The following is a 25,962-nucleotide window of genomic DNA, read 5'->3' on the forward strand; positions in this document are numbered from 1 at the left end:
ACGAGGCGGAGAACCTGACACCAGGAACCCACGTGGAAGAAAATTTAAAGTCGGCGTTGGGGTACGTTTTGGATGGCAACCACATCGTTGGAATTCCTTTTTGAAGGAGAATTACCTGGCGGTACCGTAAAAGTAATCTGCTGACCTTCCGACGAGTGAGACTAATGAGGAGAAGATAAACGCATAGCAGCGTTACTGCCACGAGAGTAACATCTGATTTCCTTCATTCAAATCTTCAGCCTGGATAAGGTGAAGCACAGCGGATAAGGATGGGTGAGCAAGTATTACCCTATTGATGTTTTGCCCTGTGTGCGAATGAGGAATCACAGTTCTCCGGTAAAAATGAATATGGTGAGAAGTTTGGAGGATTAGAGGATTTCTCTGTGATTTTCGTGGTACACGGTCGACGAATTGAGGTCAGGTGTGCTCACTACCCTCTTGCCGGGTGCCGGTTGTGACTGAGTAGCAGATTTTGTGAGGAGTTTGTCTGCTTTCACTGGCTGAGACGGCGTGGCACAGTCGGAGTCGGTGTGGTGGAGGGGCAGACGAATAGCTGTGTCTTCGTGTGTTGAAGTCAATGCGAGTTCCGCATTCCTGCGCATCAACACAGACGGCCGTGAGGAGAAATTCCTGTCAGATTGGTTTCTTACGTCACTGGAACGCAGCGTGAGGCGACGTCGGCGGCCATTTTGAGGAATGATTTATCGTGTGTGTCATCTGCGGGTGATACGCACACCAAAACACTGAAAAAGAAAGGGGCTTTTCTTTCATCGGAGAGCGGTTTGAAAGGAATATCACCTGAATATTATTTACAAGAGAGTAGTGGCGTGTTATCCTATCGAAGACACGCACATCTATGTGTGATAATACAAAAATAGACGCTGCTCAGTAGAGAAAGAAAATAAACTTACAGGAAATTACTGGTTATCTAAACCACCACTAAAAAAAGGGAAAAGATATATTCTTCAGTTTTTGGAAGTGTCCAGGGGTTTGTTACATTTGCAAAAGATTGTATATATATTATTCCTCCACTATCTTTATCTGGAAGAGTATTGACACATTATGGCTACAGGAAATGTATGGAATCTATCACCGCCACAACCCTTCATACCCTCTACTGGTGATGACGCACTCAAATGGGAGGAGTGGAGGGAGTATTTTGAAAATTATTTGTCCACTTTTGAAGGGGAAGAGGAGTTGACCCCAGAAAAGAAAAAGAAAATCCTACTTCACTGTTTAGGAGCAAAGGCAATGAAAATATATAATAGCATAAATAAGAAAACTAGGCCTGGAGATGTATATAATAATGCATTAGAAGATTTGACCATGTATTTCAAGCCCACTATCTCTATTTCGGTTAACCGATTCAAATTTTTTCAACGCAAGCAAGCACAAGAAGAATCTATTGAAGATTATGTTGCTGCGTTGAAAAACTTGGCACTTACCTGTAGATTTGGGGCACTACATGACGAACTGATTCGTGACCAGGTCGTTATGAGATCCTCAAATAAACATGTACAAGAAAAATTGTGGGCGAAAGGTGAACTACCTTTAGAAGAAGTAGTTGAAATTGTGAAATGTACTGAATTAACGGGAAGATGTGCTAAGGCTGTATTACTAGAGGAAAAATCCTCTGCTGAGGATAAATCTACTGTAGCAAAAGTCATAAGTTCTAAGAAAAGATGTAGTAAACCAAGTTCTGGATATGAAAAAAGTAAAGATTCTAGCCATAAAGGTAAACTATCAGATGAGAGGAGGTGTTATAGATGCGGAAGTAGATACCATTTAGCAAATGACAGGTCTTGTCCTGCAGTGAGACAAAAGTGTTCTAATTGCAGTATGGTGGGACATTTTGGTGTTATGTGTCCTAAGAAGCAAAAGAACAATAGAAATGTAAAAGCAGTAATCTCAGAAGAAGAAGAGAGACTTACATCTTCAGATGAAAATGATATGAACTTATTTGTGCTAAATGTAGAAGATGGGGGAAACAAAAAAAAGAAACCTATCTGTGACATGAATATTGGTGGGGTGGATATGTCTATTGTGGCAGATTCGGGCTCGCCATATACTATAGTGAATGAGGAAGTATGGATGGAGAAATTTGTACCTGTAATAGGGAAGAAATTGATGAAACCGGATGTTTTTCCCAAATCATTCAATTATCAACCCATAGAAATGTTAGGTTACAGGGAGCTTGAGTTCAAATTTAAATCCCGACAAGCATTTGGCAAACTGTACATCTCCAAGGTTGGTCCATCCGTGTTAGGATGGATGGATCAGGGAGAATTAGGTATCATTCTTGACCCTAACAGTCCAGATCCTGTCCTCATTTTGCAAACAGAAGAAGAATGTAACAATTTCTACAAGAAGAGGTTTCCTGGGGTATTTTCGGAGAACATTGGGAAGCTTAAAGGTTTCGTCCACGAAATCAAACTTAAGAGGGACGCCATACCCTGCATACACAAGTCTAGGAACATACCATTTTCTATCATTGGTGAAGTGGAGAATGAACTAAAAAAGTTACAGAGGGAGGGCATCATTGAACCAGTGGAATCGGCAGAGTGGGTTTCGCCTTTGGTGGTCGCGAAGAAGCCTAATGGCAAGCTTCGTCTATGCATTGATCTACGCGATCTTAATAAAAACATCTTAATAGATCAATTTCCCTTGCCAAAGATTAGCGAGATGCTGTCCCTTACAAATGGTGCAAAATGGTTCTCTACAATTGGCCTGAGCTCTGCTTACCACCAGGTGGCATTGCATCCAAAAAGCAGAAGTCTTACAACATTCGTGACCCCGCTGGGGTGTTTTAGATTCAAAAGAGTACCGTTTGGGCTGGCCTCTGCTGCGGCCATGTTCCAAAGGTTGATGAGTGAACTCTTCAAAGGTGAAAGAAATCTATTGATTTTCCAAGATGACATCATGGTAACAGGCAAAAGCAGAGGTGAACATGATGCCAAACTAAACAGAGTCCTGGGGTTGCTGGAACAGCATGGGCTTACGGCAGATCTGCGTAAATGCAAATTTGCTGCTAATAAAGTCACCTATTTAGGGCATGAAATTGATGGAAGTGGTATAAGACCTAAAGAAGAGCTTCTGGCAGCGATTAGGGATGCACCTTCACCCAAGAATAAGGATGAGGTCAGAGCATTCTTGGGCTTATCTGAATTCTATGCTAAGTTTGTAAAGAACTTCTCTTCCAAAACCTTGCATTTAAGGGAACTCATTAAGCAAAAGAATAAATTTGAGTGGAATGCGATGTGTGAAGAGGCTTTTAGAAGGATAAAAGAAGATATTTGTGGTGCCCCACCTCTTCAAGGGTTCAACCCCTCACTGAAAAGCATAGTTACTACAGATGCGAGCAACAAGGGGTTGGGCGCGGTACTTTCGCAGGTCAATGGAGAAGGTAAAGAAGTTACCATTGCTTTTGCCTCTCGATCAATCACGCCTACTGAGGTGAGGTATTCTGTAATTGAGAGGGAGGCACTAGCATGTGCGTGGGCACTCAACCACTTCAGACAATACATTTGGGGATACAACATCACCCTTAGAAGCGATCACAAACCTTTGGTAAAAGTGCTGTCCACAAAGGGTCTCCAAGTTGCTTCCCGCAGATTGTCTAGAATTTCCATGAAAATGTTAGAGTACAACTATGAGGTTGAATACCTTCCGGGGGTGAGAAACAAGGTGGCGGACTGTCTAAGCCGTTTACCTCTACCTTATGATGAAGAACAGGTTCCAGGTATAGACACTTTTTGTATAGCAAACGTTCTGGATGAAGTGCAGTGTATCTCTGTAGAGGAGTGGACTGATAAGATGGAAAAAGATGAGACTTTACTTGAGGTGAAGAAATACATAAGGATGGGCTGGCCTGACAAGAGGAAAATACAGGCTCAATTACGTCCTTTTTGGGAACTTAGAAATGAACTGTCTGTGGAAAATGACCTGATTTTAAGGAGTGGGAAGGTGGTTCCACCTAGTGATTTACGTTCAAAACTCCTAGACATTTGCCATGAAGGGCACCTTGGAATTGGTAAAACCAAGAGCAGAGTAAGAAATTCATACTGGTGGCCAGGGTGTGATTTGGACATTGAAAGAAGTGTAAGAAATTGTACTGCCTGTGAAAATTCGGATAAGACAAAACAAACATTGAGACCACCCCTGCAACCACTGTCTTGTCCTAACATGCCATGGGTCAGACTGGGTATAGATTTGTGTGGTCCAATCAGAGAAAAAGATGAACTGTTGTATCTGATTGTTCTTGTAGACCATTTCTCAAAGTGGCCAGAGGTAGAAGTGGTGCAGGATGCTGATGCGAAAAGTGTCGTGGGGTTTTTGCGCAAACTTTTCCTAAGAGAGGGACTCCCAAAATGCATTGTATCGGACAATGGGCCACAGTTCATTTCAAAAGAGTTCAAGGGGTTTCTGAAGAAACATGGAATTGAGCACAAAACTACGTCTGTTTACCATCCGGCTGGAAATGGTGCTGTAGAGAGATTTAATCGGGTGATTAAGGGAATAATCCAACTGGCAAACCAAAATAATATGTCATGGAGGAAACAAATAATAAAGAATCTTTGGTCATTCCGAGTTACACCATGTGTATCTACAGGCACCAGTCCTTTTGTGCTTTTGAGAGGAAGGACACCAATCACAAAGGATAATATAAGTTGGGCCAAGACAGAAAGAGTGATGTGGTCTCCGGAGGAAATACAGGAGAATGTAAAGAGGTCGCAAACCATAAGTAAAAAGTACTATGACAGTAAACATGCTAGTAAAAGAGTTAACATCAAAGAAGGTGACTTTGTGAGAGTAAAAAATACTAGGATCACCAGAAAGGGAAAAAAACAATACTCTCAACCAATGGAAGTGAAAAAAGTGTTTTGCAATTCAGCCCTTTTGAGCGATGGAAAGTCATGGCATTTTTCTGCTTTGTCTTTATGCAAGGAGGGAGGAGGAGAGTGTGATTACAAATCTGATCTGGAAGACAACGAAGTTGCCTGTTCTCAGAACTACGATTGGATTCTGGACCGTGTTGGAGTTGAGGAGTCTCTACCAGAGGGTACCAACGTTGTATCTCTTGGTACAAACGAGGTGTTTTCTGAGAGTGAGAACAATTCAGATACATCATGGTTGGAAGACAGTAGTAGTGGCCTGAGCAAGGTAACATTAGAAGAGTACAGGTGTCTGACCAACAGTGATAGTGGGTCAGATTCCGATGATTCTGTATATGAAGATGTTACGTCACAGGACGTTAGTTGTGAGGATGAACCAAATGTAAGCCGATATGGAAGAGTAGTTAAGCCGCCAGCTAAATTACAAGATTACGTTTGTGATTAGCTGCGGGTTCTTCTGTTCCCATCTGCAACCACTCACGTCATCCATTGGCTCCCTAGTTGTTTAGGAAGGGAGATGTGTTGTGTTTACTTAATCTATTGGTCAGTCCTCATTGCACGCGCAGCATGTTCTCTGCACGCGCTGCCTGCCGGTGCATTATGACGTCAGGGTGTTCTACCTGACCACCGGCAGGCTGACAGTTGGTATGACAGTTGCTCGCCTTAGGCACTTGCTGTCAGACGTACCTTTGGTGTCAGGTATTACCATATATGCATAATAAAGGCTTTACTACTTACCGGTATCGTGTCATCTCTACACAAGACTGGACCGGAAATGGACTACGACGCAACATTGGAACTCTTTGGTACTTTCTGGTACCGAAGGTCAGTGGTAGGCTGTTTAGAGAGAGTGTGTCTTGATTGCACCAGCGTCGGAGTGCTGTGCACGGTGATTACATGATAGAAGTGCTATGATGGCACCAGCGGCAATGTGTGGTTGATTTTACTAACACAAGGTGGAAGTGAATATTTAAAGTTTTGTGTGCTTGCGACCTCCTTAACACGAAAGACACTCAGGTGTTATCTTTTAAAAACACTCACTGGCAATTTGTTGATCTGCGCGTTTGAGGGTTGCGCGAGCTCCAGCCATTGTCTGCACGTCACCGCCTCAGTGGAAGCAGGTTCAGCGCGGTTAGATTTAAACGGCAGTACTGGCAAATAAACGTGACACGTCAGCAAGCAATGCGCGTAACAGACGCACGGAACATTGTCAACAGCGACCTCATCAGTAGTGCAAACCTCAACGATCACATCACAAGAGTTTGGAAGAATTTATTACTGCCAGCTGGGAGACAGCGCAGTGTACAAGCATTTAGGACAGCGATTTTTTTGGGGCCTTTGCGACAACGGTGACTACCTTACTTATTTTAACTTGGTTTTTTTTTGCCCATGTAAATTAATAACTCTTCTTGGAAATTAACTACACAGAAGGTAGTGGAGTTTTATGGTATACAAATAGGGATGATGACGCCAATAAGCACTGCTTTTTTTTAGAACACTGTTTTATCTCTAATTTTCTGGCATTCATCTTTGAGAGTTGATGTATGGTTTTATTAACCGTGTTGTTACCTGCCATTGTTTCTTTCACATTAATACGATTGCCGGATATTTGAGTATTGTATTTTGTATATATATTGTATTTGCATTATTTTTGAATTTTCTTTATAATTTTCTTCTACCATAGCGGCAACAACAAGCATGTCTCAACCTCCAGCTTTCCTATCGAAGAAGGGCGAACCAATTCTCCCTTGGAAAAGATGGAGGAATTTATTTGACTCCTACATTGTAGTAATTGGCTGTGAAAAATTCTCAGCATTTAGAAAACAAGCAATTCTTCTCCACAATTTAGGTGTTGAGGGACGGAATATTTACGATAGTATGGATCTCATTTCAGTTGTTAATGGGGAAGGTGAACCAACTGATGTGTACAAGATGTCCATGACAATGTTGGAGAAATATTTTTGGCTGAACTGCTTGGGGCCTCGATCAAACTTACTGCATCCCATGTGTTATTGGGGGTTTCTGAGGGAGATGGGTGTGATCAGCTGGCATATAGACATCAATATCTGATTTTCCTTTTTACAGCTATAGCCCAGCTGTGTGTGGCATCAATGTGGCTACATAAGGATGCCCCGACATTTGAGATATGGAGGGCAAGATTTTTTTCCATCTTTATTCTCGAATACAGCATATATGCAATAAAGGGGGCTCAAAGGAGGAAGTTAGGTAGAGATATTTGGGGACCTGTGATCTCCTATAAGAGTGATTGAAATGTTAAAGAAATAAATTAAGTAGTTTAAGAAATTATGGTATTATATAATTGCATATTGCACTTTTACATACTGCACCAAGCACTTTAATATGTGTAAAGTGTTCTACTAAATACATGCAGTATGCTAGCATTGCTTTTTCTTTTTTGCTTATCTTTTTTGTGTAGAACCTTTTCTGGGCTTTAACCATTAATTGTAGAAATTGAAATGTATTTACTGTGTTTTTTATGGCTTCATGGATCAATACAATTTTTTTTAAAATAAATAAATACAAATTTCTAAGCCTGGGCCATAATAGTCCTTAGAAAGAGGATCATGCAATGCTGCACAATCGTTCTGTAGACAAGCCCTTCTTCTCCATGACCACAACGGCGGGTGGTAGTTCTTTTATGTAAAAGTAAAAGAACACACCTCTAGAATTCAAGTTAATAGACAATACAGAGACTAGTTAACATTAATGGGAGCGGGGCACACACAAATATACGAAGGGCACAGAGAATAAACAAATAACTTCTAGATGGAAAAGTATGATGCATAAGTACTTCTGCAGATGCACTTCATATTTTCCAACATTGGAAATTTAAACCAAGGAACATATTAAGTTGGGTGAGCTGCAGTGTGCCAGGGATGATTACACATAGCTCCAGGATGGCTGGGTCACAGAAAGCTTTGCAGGTCATCCACATGAGATAAATTTACTCAAAATCTATCAAAATAGAATTAATGTCCAGAGTTAATGGTTATCCTAGATTTCAAAGAACAAGTAAGACAAACAATACAATGATGCAACCGATTTCAGACCACCAAGTAAGCACAGGTCAAAAAATAGAGGTGTATTTGGATTGTAAGGCACAAAATGCAACAATATTCTCAGAAAATATTTAAATGGAGACTCCCATGGCAATACAATCAAACTGGGGTTCTGCTTCAAGAAATTTGAGCACAAAACGTGTCTCTCAATCTCTTTTTTATATACATTATAAAATACATTTTTGTATTCTACTTTAGTATTAACCTTTTTAGGAAGACAACATGTGATGAGCCGTATTGCCCATGCCTGGATCAGAAGATAAAAGCAACCCGGCAAATGTTTTACTTCCAACCCTTAATGCCCTGCGGTCTCCGCAAAAGCTTAGTAGCATTCTACCCCAGAAATATTTCTTCAAAATCAGCCCTGGGTCCTTAACATAGTGGCTAAAAAGCTACATCTAGAGAGAAGCCCATGACATATCTCAGTCCTTCAGGCCCGGCACAGAGAAAGTACTTCTCCACAGCAGCCATATCGGTTAATGACACTCAGACCTTCTATCAGGGCTGTCACAGCTGTATGGGTTAAGGAAGCCTCAGGTTTTAAGTCAACCAGGGGTTTCCAGATCTCTGTCAGGTCCTGCCATCTTCTCTACTGCCTAAGTAACTAATGCCTGATATCAAGGAGGCACATGGCCCATTTTTGAGATCTATAAATGTTCACTCTTTTATATACTTTTATGTTTGCTCAAGTGAAAAATCCATTGCAGCAGGTGCATTTTAGTGAGCTATGAAATCCACAATTGAATGTCTAAATATTGATAAAGGCAGTCAATCAGACCACCGAGCACAGACATCAAAAAAGAGGTATGAATTATTCAAAATTAAAAAGGTGCTGGAAGTGAGAGAAACATGTAAACTGAAGATGAACTTGTTCATCCTCAGAAGTGAAAGAAGTTGTACTTCGTTCCCATTGGTTCCTCCTCACTATGATCTCTGTGAGGCTGGTCCTTGGCTGCGAGCATCTGACACAAAGAATGCCTTAGTGAATGAGAATACAGACACAACACTCCCAACAGTACAAAATATAAGAGAAGCCAGCTCTACCTTGGGGTAACTGAAGGATGCCAACGCTGAGTCCAGACACAATATCTCCCACAAGGAAATCCCTGATGGGATAGCGAGGCAACCAGAACAGGATCGGGATACATTTGTAAAGCAGGGATTTGGCAACTGGTCCAGAACATCTATAAATAAACAAAAAAACTGTCTGAGTTCGAAGACCAGAAAGGCAGATAAGTCAAACAAGGCCTTCATTGGTTACTTTTGCTGTTAAAATAGCTGCCATTTCTTGGGATGAAGGACCAGATGTATCAAAGGGCTTTTCCCAGTCTGTGTCTATGGGAAACTGTATTGGGACATGTAGTCCCAAATACTAAAAATGAAGCATTTCACAATGCAAATCTCCCTCCTATGTACTTTTCCTTTATCTGAGCCATATTGGACTTTTAGACTCGCTAACATGTAGAGAATGATTCCGCTTTCCCAACGTGTATCTGGTACGGCCCCAGCCACACTCTTCTTTCAGAGGCACCAACATGTGTAATACCGGCCCATGATGGGCAGCTCAACACACTCAGAGCTGCCGTATTTTTACTGAAACCGGGGCATGGGCAGCTCTGACCACATGAGGTTCCACCTCAATCTTTGGCCCCTACCTGATCTTCCGCCTCGCCCTGCTCCATAGGGGCACCTCTTCTGGCTGCCGTTTTGGGGCAATCAACTCAAGATCCGCTTCGCTCAGTCCGCAACGTGTTCCCTGGTGCTTCCATGAGGGGTTCTCCTCTGGCATGGTGGATTTGACAAGGACAATGGTCAACTTGGAGAAGGGGATTCAACGCTTCCTTCCTATTACTGGCTCCAAGCTTCTCCTTATCCCTTCTGTAGTCTAGGAAGAAGAAGACAAGTCACTGCAAATGCTTCAACTCTTCAACAAAACAGTTTTAATTTGAAGTCAAAGTCCCTGCAAATTCTTTAACATTTGCCCTACTCTTCATGTCCTATGTGGCGTCTTACGTGCTTGAAAGCGGCTTCTATGAGCTATCCCATTCCTTCTTGAATGCATAATAGCAAAACATTTTTGCCATAAGATAACCAGATATTACAACACAAAGCAAACCATTGTCAATAGGCAGGATCAGCAGCATGCCCTCAAATGCCCTGGCAAATGGTTAAACAATTCCTCCCTCAGGCTGTCTGAGTGCTACAGTGCATAGACATCCTTCACTCACATAACAGACCGCTTCTCTCGACCGTTCTGCAACACAGAGAGGCACACATGCATAATTGAAGAAGCGCACAGAGACGCTCAAGCACACAGTCACACAAATAACATAGGCACATGGACACACAGATGCATGCACATGCTTAATGGCACACATAGACAGGGATATTATACACACACACAAAAGCACAAAGAGGCACAACTGCTCACAGGCTCACATGCACAATAACAGAGGCATACAGGGCCCCACATGAGAACTTAATCACAGACATACACAGAGAGGAATGCATTGACAAATGAGTACACATGCATGCCCAGTCACACCAAAGCACACAGGTACACATATGCATTGATCCATTGAGATACACACATGTAGACAAAGGAGCAGACAGGACTACGAGCACCATCATAAAAAAACACATGGAAAAACATGATCTCACAACCCCATATCCACATACAGACACAACTCAGCAAACATAAACACAAATGCACATACAAGCACACAGAGAAATGCATACTTCAAAGCAGACTATTGAGAATTCAGCTGCCAGACTGATCCTCAACCTGCCTAAGAGAACCCACAACACCCAGTACCTAATGTGCTGGCTAGTACACCACAAATATGCATAGCCGGGCACATCTGCTCACAGGTTCCAAGAAGCCCCCATGCACAATCATACAGGTGCGCACACGGGCCCTCATGCACATATTGACATGTATTTAAAAACACACACGCACAGTCCTGCCAGGTGTCACTCGTTTCATGTTAATCTCATACAGGGAGGTTAATTTCTTAATTTCTTGCATCACCACAGGTACCAGAGACTGTCACATAGCGAACAAACAATCAAGGTTAGGCTCAAGCAGGTAGATACATTCCCAACATTACTACATGGGGCGGACACTGTCACATAGCCAGCTAACAGAGCAATGTAAGCTCAGCGCATGCACTCTCTCCATTTGCCTCATGGCAGCCTGTTCCAGCCAATCTCTCAGCTGGCACCAACAGAATACATTTGGAAAGGAAGTGGCTTAACAGCTAGAGTGGCTGACTGAAGCTGGAGAACCAGGTTCGAATCTGGCAGGAGGGTCAAACATCCTGTGATTCTGGGCAAATCACCAAGGGCCAGATGTAGGTAACCAAATACCGGTCAATAACGGCCGAAAATAGCGAATTTCGGCCATTACCGACCGGTATTTGGTATTTGAGATGTAGGGGACAGAAAATCATCGGAATCGGTAAATGTACCTATTCGGTAAATTTACCGAATCGGTAAAGTTCCCAAATCGGTAAATTTACCAAATCTGTAAATATACCGAATCGGAAAAGTTTTCGAATCGGTAATTTTACCGAATCAGTAATTTTACCGATTCGGTAAATAAGAAATGGTAAAAATGAAGTTTGAGATGTAGGTAACCTCTAAAATACTGAATTCGCATGAAATTCGGTATTTAAGAGTCAGTATTCACCATGGATTGATATCAGGTGGTAACCAGGTGCAGGCCATACAAAAGGGCCCAAAATGCAACAGTTTGACCAGAATGGCTGCATTCTATGTGATTGCGAGGCGGCTACGGATCCAGGCAGAAGGAGAGAGGGAATGGAGAAGAGAGGAGCAGGTTTACAGGCAGAGGATCACCATATTCCAACAGACTTAGGCAGAGATCCTACAAAGGTACAGGCTAGACCCCCAAACCATCCTAGAGCTAATCAGGGACCTCCACCCACTGTTGGAGCACCCAACCCCAAGGGCCCACGCCATCCCACCCCATGTGCAGGTGCTCTGTAGCCTACACCTGCTTGCCTCTGGGAGCTACCAGAGTGTCATTGCATCGATAGGTGGGGTGTCCCAGAGCTGCCTGTCCCGGTTTTTCAGAAAATTTCTGGACGCCATGTTGCAGAGAATGCATTTTTACATCAGCTTCCCTGCAACGCACGCTGAACTGGTCAGGACCAAGACTGACTTTTATCAGATGGCGCATTTTCCCAATGTCATTGGCTGCATTGATGGTACCCACATCCCAATATGCCCACCTGCTGCCACAGAGTACATTTATAGAAACAGGAAATCCACACACAATAAATGTACAGGTAATCTGTGATTCCAAATTTATCATCACGGACATAGTTGCCAAGTTTCCCGGGAGTACCCACGACTCCTACATCTTTCAGAACAATGGCATCTACTCATGGCTGACAGCGGGGGAAGTTGGCAAAGGCTACTTGCTAGGTAATACACTGTGTGAATCTCCCTTGATACATATTGCAGCTGTATGTGGATATGTGCATGTGAGTAATGTATTTCTATTCTTACAAATAGGAGACAGTGCATATGCCCTTCGGTCCTTCATCCTCACACCCTACCTCAACCCTTCAACACCCAGCCAGAGGAGGTACAACAGGGCACACACATCCACCCGGAACATTGTGGAGCGCACCTTTGGACTGTGGAAGAGCAGGTTTCGGTGCCTGCACAAGAGTGGAGGGGCACACCAGTACACACCAGTGACCTGCTGCAAATTGATTGCAGCCTGTGCAATGTTGCACAACCTTGCAGTTAAGAAGGGCACTGAAGTGGAATTATCAGATTTCGAGGACCAGGACGATGACCAAGCTCTGCCTGACCCACACACAGCTGGACATGCAACATCAACAGATGGCAGACACAGACGGGAAGAGATCACACACAACTTTTTTAAAGTAAGTAAAGAGACACAGGCAGGTGGAGTATGCACCCAACTTAGTTTATTTTTTGTCACTACGCAGGTATCTAAGGCACAAATGTGCAACACAAACTTTGAACTTTCCAAATTGTATGTCCTGGGTCACTTCCCCATAATATTAACTGTTCATTTGCGTCCATGCTTAGTAGTGCCAGATGTATGTGGCTCACTGTGTTCGCTGGGCGTTTGGGCTGAAGCCTCACCTTGTCGCCTGCTGCTCCTCTTTGTCTCTACACCAAGGGGGCTTGCCATGCTGCTCCTACTTGTGCTCCCTTCACTCTCTGGCACATCAATAGCAGCAGTTTATGCTGTTTGAGCATGTATTAGCGCCTCAAGAGTACCGGTCATCTTGGCTATGCCCCTTGTCACCTCATTGCTGTTTTGCGTCAAACCCTCTTGACTGTTTATGCTTCGCCTGCATAGCAGGGAAGTGGCTGTGGCCAGGCGGTGAATTGCTTTGTTGTGTTGATGTGCACGCTGCTTCTCCCTGCACCTTGATGCTATTTCTGTGTCCAGTTTGGTGCACAGTAGCTGCACCGATTGTGTCATTTCATGTATCCCTGTAGCCATGTTCTTGTTCACTTCCACCAGTTCCCTGATGCCCTTTCCTATTTCTTCTTTATTGCTATTCAGGTTGCGCATTTGGCGTTGACAGGACATGATGGCCTTTCCCTGCATCCTCTGGATCTTCACCATGCTCCCCTCCAGGCCTTGGAACACACTGGACCCCTCCCCACGTCCACCTACACTCCTTTCTTGGACTCTGCTGCGTCTTGTGCTACTACGGACAACCTCTGCACTGGACTGCAGTGTGGCAGAGATATCATCTCCAGGCAAGGTGTGTCTGTCTTCCATCTCCATTTCACCGGCAGATGTGTCCATTTCTATCAGTGGGGCAACGACATGCCTCCTGCTTGGTTGTGCTGCAGGTGTTTCAACATGCAGTGATGCTGGCATATCTGGTGAAGACATTAACAGAGGGGACTGTGAACGTCGTGGGCATGCCTGCAACTCTTGAGTGATTTCAGGTCTTGGGAAGGTGGCTGGCTACTCGGTACACCTGTGTCCTGTAATGCACTGGGACCTGGCTCCTGACTTTCATCCCTCTCGGGTGCCGTGCCTTCAGTCTCCTGTGACCGCCTTCTGGATGTGTGACCTGTGGACATATGTGCGTATATCAGCTAAGCGCAAATGTCTCACAGCCACTACAATTAAATATTTTTAAATTGCACAATGTACATGTTGCCTGCCCTTCATTATGTCTGCAATCATTTGCCTAACTTGGTGGTTGCTGTGCTGTATGACATGGTCTTTCATTACCTGACTACATGTACCATGATGCATTGCTACTGTATAGTGTTGGCACACCTGGACTGGGGTCACTTAGCTTCAAGGGGTGAGGGAAGGATGAGGGTGTGAGGGGGATTGCTGTGCATGCATCTTACCTTTTCTGCTTGCAGCTTTGGCTGAGCTGTCCACTTCTCCCAGTCCGCAGACGCTTTCTGGCTTTAAGGTTGAGGCCACCATCTCCTCCAGGTCAGTGAGGGGGGTGCTGTGTTCTTTCCTCCACCAGTTTTCGATGCCTGCTTGTGGTGGCCTGCCAATTTCTTTTTTGTGAGGCTCCTCAGGTCATAGAACCTCTTTTTCAAGTCCTCTGTGTCTCTGGTGGTCACTCCCACAGCATTTACTTTGTCCAGTATATCCAGCCAAATCTTCCTTTTGGCAGATTCAGCCACAGTGAGGGACTGCCTGCCAAACAGTTTGTGGTGCACCTTCACCACCTCCTCCACAAGGACCTGTAGCTCCAAGCTGCTGAATTTCAGCTTTCTCTTCCTCTCTGGCTGCTCTGTGTCTTTGCTGGTTGCCATTTTACAGGTTTTAAACTGCACAAACTCTTTCTGCTGCTGCTCCCAATCTCTCTGCTCCAACTGCCTCTCCAGACGCTTCTAATTAGTTGCAGCTGCCTGTGTAGCCACTTCCTGGTAGGGAGGGGGAGGGTGGTAGCACCTGATTGGCTGTTTTCTTAAGTTTCACTTTTGCTTGCTTTCCGATTCGGAATTTACCGAATCGGTATTTACCGAATCGGTATTTACCGAATCGGTATTTCCCATTCATTCCTATGGGCCGGAATGAATGGGAAATACCGATTCGGTAAATACCGATTCGGTAAATTCCGAAAGTTCGATTCCGAATTTTACCGAATCGGTAAAAAATACCAAATTTTTACCTACATCTCATTTACCGATTCATGAATACCGAATCTGTAAAATTGGGTATTTAAGAATTGGTAAATGAGATTTACCTACATCTGGCCCTTAATTACCCATGCCTAAAAATGTATGTGTCCGTCTGTAATGCAACTGGTGCTCATTTCAAGCGCTCTGATACCTTTGGGTCGAGTTTGCGCTATATAAAACTGCAAAAAAACAGTGCTGCTGAAGCTCTGCTCTGGATGCACAAATTTCATTGGACAGTGGTCTTGCCAAAGAGGCTGGGCTAAGTGTCAAGAGTACCCGCTGACATGGGACCTGCAGCCGAGGGTGCATGTCTTAGAATGAAAGAAGAGCCTGAGACAGGAAGTGCCTGTTCAGAAACAGACCCACCATTAAGTAGCCCCTGGGTCTACAAAGTAAAAATACAAGAGATTGTAAGTTGCTTGTCACTGTATGTGGACAATGGTGGGCCAGGACCCGACTGGAGAGACCATTATTTGTGATCCAGGTCATAGAGAAGCACCTCCTGGGACCATTAATGCTCCTTTCTGTCTGAGTCATTAATGATTGTCACTGCCTGAGGCTATTGATGCTTAAATTCATTCCGCATTTGTCCTCTCGTGTACGATTGTAGTCTTGCTGCCAAGCCCTAACACTGATGGACTCTAAGGCCTTTTATTTGCCCAGTTTTGGGGTCTCTGGTATGCCATGTGGTCTTAGGACAGCTCAACCAATCAATCAGGATTTGTAAATCGCAGCTGCTTCACCAGACAAAACTTAAGACAAAATTCTAACTTCTGTGAATACCAAAAGTAGTAAGTTTAGGATTTTGTCTTAAGTTAGTTCTGTGAATCGGGCCCTTAGTATCTATCTTTAGATTTCGTGGGCCTCATTTATGAGCCCTTGCGTCACTTTTACGCCGTCGGTGCGTCACTTTTTGTGATGCACCAGTGGCGTAAAAAATGCGCCTTGTTGCGCCATATTTACAACGTGACGCATCTAGGTAGATGCGTCACTTTGTAAACCCCTGCGCCACATTATACCTGCGCCAGGTATAATGTATGCAAGGAGAGCGTATTGACACAAGAAAGGGTCCTAGAAGTGACGCAGTGAATTCCATGAGAATTCACTGCGTCACTTCTAGGACGCTGTTGTGTCAAAATCTTGCGCCTGCCTCACAGCAGGCGTAAGACTGATGCAGGCCCTTTCACATGGGGCTTGCCCCATGTGAAAGGACACATTGCTGGAGTTGCGTCACTTTTGCTCCATACAGATATGTCAGAAATACTGACGTATCTGTAACTCCTTGCGCAATGATGCGTCATAATGTAAATATGACACATCATTGGTGTCACAAGGAGGGCGCAATGAAAAGTGAGGCATCGCTGTTTTCACGCAGCGATGCGTCACTTTTCATAAATGAGGCCCATTTGTGTCCCTGTGTGTGCCAGGTACATACACACTGATGTGGTGGCTTCAGATAGCTGCCCTGTTACTCTTAGCCCTGTTCCCTGGAAGATTGATTGGACCTGGTTCACAAAGTTATTTGTGCATGCAAGTTCAACATGTGTGGGCCAATGGTTTGCTTAATAAGTAAAAGATCTGTACAGTTAACCATGAGTAAATCTTATTTACGTGGTGTGGAGTTCTAGGGCAGTGACACAGTGGAAATTTGGTGAAAGCCAACAAACCCATGAGCTTTTGGGTATGCTAAACCTTTCCCAAGACCTGTTCTCTCCTGGAAACTGTTGCATATTTATTCTTGTCGTCGGCAGACGTAAATCAGTTTTCAGGTTGAGATTCAAAAGGGAGCACCACAAAATGGGTGGGGTAAAGGCAAATCTCTCTCTTACTAAGCAGACATTTTTCCTCAAGATTCGAAAAAAATAAAAAGCTATAAAAGTGCAATTGCATGTATCCATGGAGGCTGTTTGAGATAAAACCATGTGCACTAATTATTCTTATAAACACAGAACTATATTTGGATGCAGTTTATTAAGTATTCATAAAATCCTTCAAGCAGTACCCAAGAAAAAGGTTGCAACAGCCCATGAAAACTTTGGTTGTGAATTAAAAAAAAAATTGAATCTGCACGGATTGCAAGAGAGAAAACTAAGGTGCAGACATAACTTTGTAAAGAATCAGGCTCAGTGATGGCTATTTACAAAGGCAACTTACAATTGTGAGTAATTTACACGCGTAAATTAGTCTTGTACTTATGAGTAACTTTACTCCTTTGATCTATTAAAAAAATCAGAGTGAAAAGTTACTCTAAAGTCTAGGCTTACAAGTCTCCACTCTAAAAAAGGAGGTGGAGACACATTTAAGTGTTTTACCACTGCCAAAAAGAAACAGTTGTGAATCCAGCACCACAGATGGCCAACCACTGATAATGTAACACCCTCCCATAGAAAATAATAGAAATGGGTAATTAAAATAAAAACCCTCCAGGAAATAATGGTACACTAAATAATGTTTCATGTTATTAAAATGTTCTAAAAATAATGCATATTTTTTTTTATTATAACATATTTTAATAATCTTTCTTTCATTTGACTATTAGTGTAACATGAACTTTTATTAAAATATAATTCAATGACTTTAAATTAGTTCCATACACCACTTTAAATCATTATTAATGAATAATATAAAATAATTGTTTAAATTTATGTGAGAATTTATTTTTACACTAATCACACTTACAGCAAGTGCACTGCCCCTCTTCAAACACACATCACACTTACAAGTGCACTACCCCTCTTCATCAAAAACTGATCACACTTACAAGTGCACTACCCCTCTTCAAACACACATCACACTTACAGAAGTGCATTTCCCCTCTTCATCAAACACCAATCACACTTACAGCAGTGCACTACCCCTCTTCATCAAACACTAATCACATGCACAGCAATGCACTAGCCCTCTTCATAAAACACACATCACACTTACAGCAACTGCACTACCCCTCTTCATCAAACACATCCCACGTACAGCAGTGCACTGCCATTCTTCAAACACACATCACACAGCAATTGCACTACCCCTCTTCATCAAACACTAATCACACTTAGAACAAGTGGACATCACTCTTCATCAAGCACACATCACACTTACAGCAGTGCACTAGCCCTCTTCATCAATAACACATCACAATTAGGGCCACTGGTATTATGCGATTCTGCAGCCATGGCGTTTTACACGTAGTCATGGTTTTACTGCACTTGCAAACATAATTCGACATGTGCTGCCTAATTTGCACTTTTCAATACTCAAAATACTGTTTCCAGCTCAAACATCTATGAGCGGTTGGTACCTTTATTAAGGTATTAAACAGGTGCTAACAAGGTGAAAATGATAATCACGGTGTCTTCATTCGCCCAGTTGGTGGACTGAGGAATCAGATCTGACAGCAGCAGGAAAACATCTTCACGTGTTTAAATGCAAATGACAGAATGAGGAAACAATCACTCTTTGTGGTGAAATGTTTTGTTTCATTGTTTATGTCACTCGATGTTGTAGCTGACACTGTTCTCAAATCAAGTTGTTTCACGAGGGAACTCAGAATGAGAAAATTCCAAACATTTGACTTTTGTGTTTAAGGTTTGATGTCTAAAAACTTTCAGTGGCAAATGTTTTGCAGTGTGATACATTTTAAATCAACAATTTCTTTCAACTGCATCGGCCAAAGGCAGGTTGGGCTGCATACTGGCCTCAGTTTACCATCAAAAGGAGCTTTTCCAGAAGGAGCGCAAGACAAACCTCCTCGCCTTTATCAATGCTTCCTCTAACCTTGGCTCTTCTTGAAAAATTAATTCTGTTCTCTTGTCTTTCACTTCCCGGTTCCTACATTGTTAGTGCAGCGCGCCAGGACACTCTACGGAGTAACAGATGTGCTTTATAAGTTACTTTGACATTACATTATCGTCCATTCACCTTCAAACTCAGGGGCAGGTTTACAAGCCCCTACGCCACTTTTGCACGACCGTTCCGTCACTTTTGTGACTCAACGGCGGCGTAAAAAATGCGGCAGATTTACAACGTGACGCATCTAGGGAGATCTGTCAGGTATAATGTATGCAGGATAGACGTTCCCACGCAGGAAAGCCTCGTAAGAGTAACGCAGTGAAATCTACAGGATTTCACTGCGCAACTTTTAGGACGCTACTGCGTCAAAACCATACGCCTGCTTGAAGCAGGCATAAGGAATGACGCAGTGTATTGGGAATAGGCCTCCCCGTATATTGCTGGAGTTGCGTTGTGTTTGTAACACAACTCCAGCAATGCTTGACTTTTCCACCAACAGATGCGTCCGAATTTCTGATGCATCTGTCAATCTTTGTGCTATAGTGCGCCGTATCGTAAACTAGGCGCATCAATGGTGGCGCAAGGGTTTTTTCAGGCAGGCACAGGGAAACTGACGCATCTATACAGATCTGCCCGTCATTATATTTAATGACATTTGCACCTTGAGATGTGCTCTGTTCCAACGGTGCAGATTTCTGGATGTTCGGGGTTCACAAAGGAGGGTTCCTGGAAACCTGTGACATTCACAGAGCAAAGAGATGCCTGAATGTGGAAAAAAAAGCTATTTGTATGTGAGCCATTGATCTTTTTTTCCTCCAGTGGACTTTTTCTTCATAGCGAAAATGCCCTCCGCTTTGACAGTGTGCTCTGCCCATTCACATTTTGGCCTCGGCAGGAATACCTTTCCTACTATTTTCAGATATGGGAATGGTGCTTATGGGAGTTTTTGAATACCTACAAATATAAATAGATTGTGGGTGTTTCTAATTTTTCCAGGGTATTTCCAAGTGGGAACCACTACTGCTTGCCTCCCCCTACCCCCGGTTTATCGCACTAATTTATTTACAAGATATTGGGAAAATAGTACAGAGACGTAAATATATTTATGAGTAAATTCACAATTTGTAAATTCTTTCCGCTTGTATAGTTAGTAAGCCGAAGGAATATATTTTATTTCTTGAGCATAATATTACTTCATTTCCATGTTTCCGATTTTGCATGCTTTGTCTCTGGTGTTGTTTTTTGTTCTAATTTTGCCTTTCGGAGACTTCTTTGAGCAGAAAATGTCTCCGGGAATTTTAATAATGATGTGTTCCATGGTTGAGTCCAGCAAGTGCGTAACCCTCTTCATAAAACACACTTTACACTTAACAGCAGGTGCGTACCCGTCTTCAGCAAACACACATCACACTTACCACAAAGCCACACCCCTCTATATCAATCACTTATCCCACGTACAGCGAGGGCACACCCTTCTTCATCAAACACACTTCACACGCACAGCAGCACGTGCACAGCCATCTCCATCAAACACACATCACACGCACACACGTACATGTCCCTCTCGATCCAATACACATTACACGCACAGCACGTGCATACTCCTCTCCCTCAAACACCCTTCACACGCTTACGCACACGCACTGGTCCTGTTCTTGATGACCGTCTTAAATATAAACACAAAATGCACCAAAAACACAAAAGCTGGTCAGCCGGAACTGACCAGGCTTGCTTCCCAATCCTCCCCCCAGGGCCCGCCTGTCCTCCTCGTGGCCTGAGAGGTCAGGGTGGTGGGTACTCACCCCCTCCAGGGCGCCCACCTGTCCTCCTCGCGCTGGACTCTCCGTGGCTTGAGATGCTGGGTCCGTGTGCACTTTTATAGCTAGAAGGACCTCAAGGTGTTGGAGGGCGCACGTGCGCCTCGAGGCTGCAGAAATTAGCCTTGGCATTAATATGTTACTCGGTTCGTGGAGCCGAGGGTCCACTCCCGCTGCACATCGCCGCTTTGCTGATTCACTGTGACATGACACGACAGGTCAGCGTGAGTGCGGTGGGTAGGGTCCCATGGGCAGGTTCGCAGGCAGGGGACGCGTCATCACAGAAAACCCAAGGGTGCAGGGCCGAGGAGCGTGCGTCGGAGCCAGAGGCGACGGGTCCGCAAACAACCAATGTGTGATCCTCTGCAGATCACTAAGGGGGTCATTTGTGGGCAGATTCATAAGGCCCTTCTGACACTTTTGCGCCGCTGTTGCGTCATTTCGGTAATAAAAACGGCCTAGGGGACCAAAACCGGCCCCCACCTGGTGGCTCACCGGGAAAACGCCCTGTGCCCGCTATGGCCAGTCCGGCTCCGGTGGTAGCTTCAGTGACAAGCAAGGGGTTACTTATCCTGTCGCCTGCAGGGAATCGACAAGTGCATAAAAGCAAGAAATGGGGTGCCTTTCCAGGTGTATCCACATAACTTCATCTTTATACATTTGCCCCGTAGCCATCAAGCTACACAGACAGGGCCCGATTCACAGAATGAACTTAAGACTCAACCCTAAACTTACTACTATTTTGGTATTCACAGAATGCACTTACTACTTTGGGCATTCACAGAAGTTAGCATTTTGTCTTAAGTTTGTCTTAAGACAAACTTAAGACAGACTTAGGACAGACTTAAGACAGACTTAAGACAGACTTAAGACAAAATCCTAACTTCTGTGAATACCAAAAGTAGTAAATTCATTCTGTGAATACCAAAATAGTAGTAAGTTTAGGATTGAGTCTTAAGTTCATTCTGTGAATCGGGCCCACTGGCACGCGCGCACACACACACACACACACACACACGAGTCGGCGGTGCTCAGGCGTATTGACCTCAATATGTAATCCTACAGCCCCCCATCCCATGACTGAAATAGTGTTGAACACAATAACAAATATAAAATAAAAAAAAGACGCACCCAAACAGGAGAAATGAAGCATTGTGCAAAAGAGAGAAGGTTGTTTGGATGAAGGAGCCTGACCCCTTCAGGGATGGCTGCAGGAGGTGGGGTCGGGGGGACTGGTATGTCCGTGTCCGGATGAACTCTTAAGGCTGGTATGATGAGACCCCACTATGGTCAGTCCCCAGGACTGAGGTCCTGCACCGCTCCCGGCATCATCTAGTAGGCAGTGACATGAAGACAGTGTGCAGTGGACGTGGGTGCACGTGCTGTCTGAGTTTGTAAATGTTGTGAGCATTGTGTCTTCTCCAATGACACAAGGGCTGCTGAGTGAGGCCTAGGTGTTCACTTCTCGGTGTCCTGCACGCAAGAATGGAGTCCAGTACAAGGCCCACACGGTGCTGCTCATGGTCTCTACTGAATAAAAAGTGCACTCTGGGCATCATCTACAAAAAAATGGTGCAGGCGTACATCGCGGCGCCGCAAGCGAGTTAGCTGTGCCGAGCTGCGTCACTTTCAAAGCACAAGGGATGCGGCGTATTAACAACAATATGACACATAAGTGTGCTTTCCCCTGCTCTGGCGCAGAACTGGCTGCCATGCACCAGCGCAGGCATCCTTGCGTGATTTTGCAAGGGTGCCTGTGCTGTGGCGATGATTGTTTTTGTGCAGGAAGGGAGACCTTCCTGCACAAAAACAATCAATAGCATTTTGCTCTTTCTACGCATCCCACAGAATGCAGCACATACAGAGCAAGGAAAAAAAGAGGCTGAATAAAAGTATGTCTCCTCGTTGAGCCATCCCTACGGCTCCCCTGGGGAGGTGTAGGATCCTGACACATTCCCAGTTTTACAAAATGTTCTAAATCTAGGAAGGCATCAAGTTCCATGGATGTTGCGTGGGAGCATGCACAGCAACACCCATGGAGCGACTCTTTCACGCAGAGTTATGCGTGAAAGGGAAACATATTTACAAGGTCATGAAAAGTCCCGCAGGGTGACTTTACGTGGCCTTGTAAATATGGGCAAGCATACTGCGCTGCTGGTGCGTTAAAAAAAGTGACGCACCGGCAGCACAATAGGCTTGTAAATGAGGCCATTAAATCAGTTACTGCCTCTTCACACCAGACTATGGTGGGCTGGGAGTGGGAGGCAATGGATTTGGAGCGCAGGGTTTCTTATGTCACCAAACTCCTGCCAAGGAAGCTGACTACCGTGCCCTTTCTGTGAAATACAAGCAGACATACACAGCTGGGGACTCTCATTTCCCAGCCTCCCCCCGGTGCTGTATACTGTGCATTTAGGGAAGCATGCCAATTGTGTGTCGTGCGACTGAGATACTGAAGGTGGTGTGAATGATGACTTGTGGAGGACCTGTTAAGTGGAGCTAAAAATGGAAGGAGAGCTTTCCCAGACTGGCTTTGGTTTAATTCACTGTGATTCTGTCTCACAATAGCTGAGCGCCAAACCCTAACACAGAGCCCTGCTTCTAGGCCTACATTGCAAACCCTGGCTGAGGCAAGCTGACACATTACGAATCCAGCTGGACTGCAGTGTCACCTGGCACACCTCTGGGGCATAATCTGCTGCGGTCGCTGCATATAGACTGCCACAGGCCCTGGGAAATGGCCTGGTATGCACTCTACAAGGTTACACTGAGAGATGCACAGCTCACACTGAGAGATGCACAGCTCACACTGAGAGATGCACAGCTCACACTGAGAGATGCACAGCTCACACTCTGAGAGATGTACAGCTCACACGGAGAGATGCACAGCTTACAATGAGAGATGCACAGCTTACAATGAGGGAGACTGACACCTCACACTGAGAGGGACTGACACCTCACATTGAGAGATTCACACCTCACACTAAGAGATTCATGCTTAACACTGAAATTCATACCTCACACTGAGATGCACAGCTCACACTGAGAGAGATTCATATCTTACACTGAGTGTCACACCTCACACTGAAAGAGTCACACCTCACACTGAGAGATGCACAGCTCACTCTGAGAGATGCACAGCTCACACTGAGAGATGCACAGCTCACACTGAGAGATGCACAGCTCACACTGAGAGATTCACAGCTTACAACGAGGGAGACTGACACCTCACACTGAGAGGGACTGACACCTCACATTGAGAGATTCACACCTCACACTAAGAGATTCATGCTTAACACTGAAATTCATACCTCACACTGAGATGCACAGCTCACACTGAGAGAGATTCATATCTTACACTGAGTGTCACACCTCACACTGAAAGAGTCACACCTCACACTGAGAGATGCACAGCTCACACTGAGAGATGCACAGCTCACACTGAGAGATGCACAGCTCACACTGAGAGATGCACAGCTCACACTCTGAGAGATGTACAGCTCACACGGAGAGATGCACAGCTTACAATGAGAGATGCACAGCTTACAATGAGGGAGACTGACACCTCACACTGAGAGGGACTGACACCTCACATTGAGAGATTCACACCTCACACTAAGAGATTCATGCTTAACACTGAAATTCATACCTCACACTGAGATGCACAGCTCACACTGAGAGAGATTCATATCTTACACTGAGTGTCACACCTCACACTGAAAGAGTCACACCTCACACTGAGAGATGCACAGCTCACTCTGAGAGATGCACAGCTCACACTGAGAGATGCACAGCTCACACTGAGAGATTCACAGCTTACAACGAGGGAGACTGACACCTCACACTGAGAGGGACTGCCACCTCACATTGAGAGATTCACACCTCACACTAAGAGATTCATGCTTAACACTGAAATTCATACCTCACACTGAGATGCACAGCTCACACTGAGAGAGATTCATATCTTACACTGAGTGTCACACCTCACACTGAAAGAGTCACACCTCACACTGAGAGGTGCACAACTCACACCGAGAGATGCACAGCTCAGACTAAGAGATGTACATCTCACAATGAGAGATGTAGAGCCAACACTGAGAGAGATTCACATCTTGCACTGAGAGGTATAAAGCACACACTGAGAGGTGCACAACTCACACGAGAGATGTACATTTCACACCGAGAGATGCACAGCTCAAACTGGGAGATGTACATCTAGCACTGAGAGATGTACAGCTCACACTGAGAGAGATTCACACCTCACATTGAGAGACTGTTGGAACTGGCACTTTCTGGTTGGATGAGGCAATACCATAGCCAGGCAGAACCTACCACTCCCATCAGGGCGGGTGGTTACACACACAACACAACCTGCGCTCACCCTTAGTTTGCTTGGCACTGGGCAGTCAGTCTTACCACATGTGTAAAGCATTGGCATAGCACTCACTCACAATATGCACCTTGAGTGTCACAAAAGAGACTTTACTTGTGATGTATGTAAATAACATTTGTATTCAACACTTCATAATAATCAACACAACATGAATATCATGTATTTTAGGGCATAAATCATATTTGGAGTTATTTCTAGCAGTGCTAGGCCCAACCGTGTTTTAATGACACCAACAATATGCACACATGGGAAAGATCATATTCTACACTTCCCCAGCACCCTGATGCGTTGGAACATGTAGTCCAAAACAGACCCACCATAGTAATTCTCATAATTCAATACCACACAGGTAGAGGTTGCACCCCAGGTCACAACAATATCAGAAATATGTACATACACAGAATTATACAACTTTTTAGCAGCACCGGTGGCCAAGGCCACGCGGGTAAAACTAATGTCAAACGTAATGCTCTTCTAGCAAGAAATCAAGGTGTAAGGCAACACCACCGGTCAGTGTAGTGAATCACTGGTGGTCTGCAGACTGTCAATCCCACACACACACACACTCACTCTGCACCGATATGCGGTGCATCGGATATCAGGCAGGTCCGTACAGAACCCTTTCACTCATACACACTCAGTACCTTAATGCGGTGCAACTGATATCCAGCAGGTCACACTGCATACTCCGTGGCCCCAAGCCTCCCTTCATCCTCCAACACATCCTGATTATCCTACACCCCTGATTGGAGACACTGTGTCCTCCCCCACGGCTAGAAAGCACGTGGCCAAAGTCACGCTTAGGGTTCCAGGGA

At 44.4% G+C, this 25,962-nt stretch overlaps 1 protein-coding gene across 1 annotated transcript in view; it reads right to left on the reverse strand.

The window, feature by feature from the left end:
* The window catches only part of LOC147693068 (solute carrier family 26 member 6-like), a 166,860-nt gene extending 156,998 nt beyond the window's left edge, over window positions 1–9,862 (reverse strand). Inside the window, exons 1-2 of the mRNA XM_086939576.1 lie at window positions 9,628–9,862; window positions 9,017–9,156 (exon numbers count right to left, since the gene is read on the reverse strand). Coding sequence (XP_086795702.1) covers window positions 9,017–9,156; window positions 9,628–9,761 — 274 coding nt within the window. The 5' untranslated portion in view covers window positions 9,762–9,862. The remainder of the gene's footprint in view (window positions 1–9,016; window positions 9,157–9,627) is intronic.
* Between the last annotated feature and the right edge of the window lie 16,100 nt (window positions 9,863–25,962).

The sequence above is a fragment of the Lissotriton vulgaris genome, chromosome 9 (assembly GCF_964263255.1).
Source record: "Lissotriton vulgaris chromosome 9, aLisVul1.2, whole genome shotgun sequence".
NCBI classification, from domain to species: Eukaryota; Metazoa; Chordata; class Amphibia; order Caudata; family Salamandridae; genus Lissotriton; species Lissotriton vulgaris.